Source organism: Cyprinodon variegatus, unplaced genomic scaffold (genome assembly GCF_000732505.1).
Source record: "Cyprinodon variegatus isolate N-32 unplaced genomic scaffold, C_variegatus-1.0 Scaffold156, whole genome shotgun sequence".
In the NCBI taxonomy this organism is placed as follows: Eukaryota; Metazoa; Chordata; class Actinopteri; order Cyprinodontiformes; family Cyprinodontidae; genus Cyprinodon; species Cyprinodon variegatus.
This window is the reverse complement of record NW_015150609.1, coordinates 1,323,361-1,326,237: the sequence shown is the minus strand read 5'-3', so window position 1 is coordinate 1,326,237 and position 2,877 is coordinate 1,323,361. Positions and strand designations below refer to the sequence as shown.

General features: G+C 48.0%; 1 protein-coding gene across 1 annotated transcript in view; it reads left to right on the top strand.

The window, feature by feature from the left end:
* Nucleotides 1–653: 653 nt before the first annotated feature.
* Nucleotides 654–2,877, top strand: part of entpd6 (ectonucleoside triphosphate diphosphohydrolase 6 (putative)) — a 12,705-nt gene continuing 10,481 nt past the window's right edge. The window contains exons 1-4 of the mRNA XM_015377534.1: nt 654–882; nt 952–1,015; nt 1,776–1,978; nt 2,540–2,680. Coding sequence (XP_015233020.1) covers nt 654–882; nt 952–1,015; nt 1,776–1,978; nt 2,540–2,680 — 637 coding nt within the window. The remainder of the gene's footprint in view (nt 883–951; nt 1,016–1,775; nt 1,979–2,539; nt 2,681–2,877) is intronic.

Below are 2,877 nucleotides of genomic sequence, written 5' to 3'. Positions count from 1 at the left end.
GATGTGTTGGTTTCTTGTTTAATTGCTGCTTTCTGTTGTAGTTTATTGAATTTAGATTTTTGTCTTTCTTTTGTTTTCTGGTGCTTTGAAAAGCTGGACCTTGTTAACAAACGTGATCACTTCTTCAAACAAAGTTTCATGGAGACGGTTGGACAGCTTCTGCCTGTCTAATCTATTTTGTTGATTGATTAGATTCATTGGCTGTTGTAATTCTAAAGGAACAGACAGAAAGCAGGTGTGAACTGATACTGACACTCCTCCATAATATTTGGTCACAGCGATGATGATGATGATGATGATGATGATGATGACATCACCAAAAACCTTCACTATTGTTCTCTCTCCTGAAGGTCCGTCCTCTCTATGACCCTTCCTCAGCTGTGGGGTCTCCCGTGGCCTCCGCCCTGGAAGCCATGCTTTGCTTGGCGTGCGGCGTACAGTCCTTGTTGAAACGGTTACAGCACGCTGCTCCAGGCTGGTCGTCAGGCCTTCAGGTGTTTAACATTTGGACCAACTTCAAAGACTCCTGTCATCAATGTTTCTCCACCAACCAGACGTCCAGATCTTTACAGCTGGATGCCTGGAAAACATCTCACTAACATTATGCAGCATAGAAACAGGTGGACCCACTGCCGTTAGCTTAGCGACCTGACATGGGAGAGGAGGATGCCATCCTCTACCTGCTGCAGCAGGCACTCACCCACCTGGAGACCATCAGGAGCGCAGTGAGAGTCGTGTTCTTTGACTTTTCCAGCGCTTTCAGCACCATCAGAGCAGAGCTGCTGAGGGGGAAGCTGGAGGACGCTGGAGTGGACAAACATCTGGCTGCCAGGACCATCAACTACCTCACTGACCGCCCTCAGTACATGCTGCTGCACGGCTGTCAGTCAGTCTGCAGTACCGGGGCCCCCCAGGGCCTCTTTCTGTCTCCGTTCCTCTGCACCCTTTAAGCCTCAGACTTCACCTCCAACACGGACAGCTGCCATCTGCAGACGTTCTCCGATAACTCGGCCATGTAGGCTGAGTTTCTGGGGAAGGAGCTAAAGTATCGATCAGTCATCATGAACTTTGTGGAAAACAAATAATAAAAAAAACATTACTAAAATATAAAATCAAGAAATAAAAATAAATATTTCTTATAGTGGGATGTTGATATATGTGCAGTTAAGTATGATTGCTTTCAAATTATTAAAATAAATGGATCTAAAGATGTTTTTCCAGGTACTTTTAGTGATAAACTCTAAATCAGAGTTATTAACATTTAATGAAAATATGGAAAAGATGCAAAAATCATCAGAATTAATTTTAATATGTGTATTTAAAAACATTGGTTGGTTATTCTTTGCTGTGGTCCCTGTTGCAGGTTGCAGATCACGTTTCAGACCATCTGGGATTTACAGATCAAACAGGAAGTGCTTTTAATCTGAAATCTTACAGTTTCCGGTTTCTGCGTTGATTAATAAAATAAAATAAATGGAAAAAAAACCCGGGATGAGTGGATGCATTTGAATCCACGCATTACTGGCCACGTCACCCCCCATGGTGCGCTGACGTCATCAGGGCGCGCCGCACCGTAAACACAGGAGTTAACTTTGCCGTCAGAGCTGCTCATGTTAGCGAGCGGCGGACCGGTTCCGTTCGGCTCCGTTCGGTGGTTCTACAGGCTCATTTCCGGTTCACACTGCGGCTTCAACATCATCATCATCAAAGCCAGGCGAAGCGGTTGTTTCCATAGAGAAAAGTCTGAACTTTGCTGACCCTCCAGGCTTCCGTAGATTCTCCAGCGACCAGAAACCAGAGGTTTTCCTGCAGGAGGAGGTGAGATCAAAGCTTTGTCTCTCTGAGGGTCACTGGCCCCCAGTTAACCAGAGGGACTGGGGGCCAGTTGAAGGTTCCTCTCAGCCTGATGTCCCATCAGGGCTCGGAACCAACTGGACCATCTACAGGAGAACTATAAGTGGTTCTGATCTAAAACTGGGTCAGAACTCAGACAGAAACCCGAACGGACGGTTCCAGCGGTTTGGGTCGAACCGAGCCTGAGACCAGATTCTGGTTCCAAACTTATCGTATTCAGACCCACAGAACCGAACCAGATCTCTGGGTTTAAACGTAGAGCCGTGTTATGGACCAATGAAACCTCAGCAGGGCACGGTGGTGGCAGCATCATGCTGAGCAGCTGCCTCCCATAATCAACCAGTGGATTTTCATCCATTTTATTAAATAAGCTGATTCTGAACTTCTGTTCTATGGAAACTGAGCAGAGCTGCGTGGTTCTGAATCCCTGTGAGCGCTGATCAGTCCAAATGTTGGTTCTGTTGGTTCTGGGATCCATTTGAGATCTTAGTTCATTCATAAAGATGAACCTAAATGACCCAAAACTGGACCGGTTTTACAGAAAGAACTAGAACCAAGATGCTTTATTTGTGGGTGAGACCAGGAATCTGAACCTGAAGAACCGGAACAACGGACCTGATACCAGCTGATAGCTGCCATGGCAACACGGCTCCGAGGTTCTGGTTCTCGCTGTTGTTCTGTTCAGGTCAGACTCGGCTCCGAGGTTCTGCATCCTGCTGCGGTTCTGTTCAGGTCCGAGTCGGCTCCGAGGTTCTGGTTCAGGCTGCGGTTCTGTTCAGGCCCGACTCGGCTCTGAGGTCCTGCATCCTGCTGCGGTTCTGTTCAGGTCCGAGTCGGCTCCGAGGTTCTGGTTAAGGCTGCGGTTCTGTTCAGGCCCGACTCGGCTCTGAGGTTCTGCATCCTGCTGCGGTTCTGTTCAGGTCCGACTCGGCTCCGAGGTTCTGGTTCAGGCTGCGGTTCTGTTCAGGTCCGACTCGGCTCCGAGGTTCTGGTTCAGGCTGCGGTTCTGTTCAGGTCCGACTC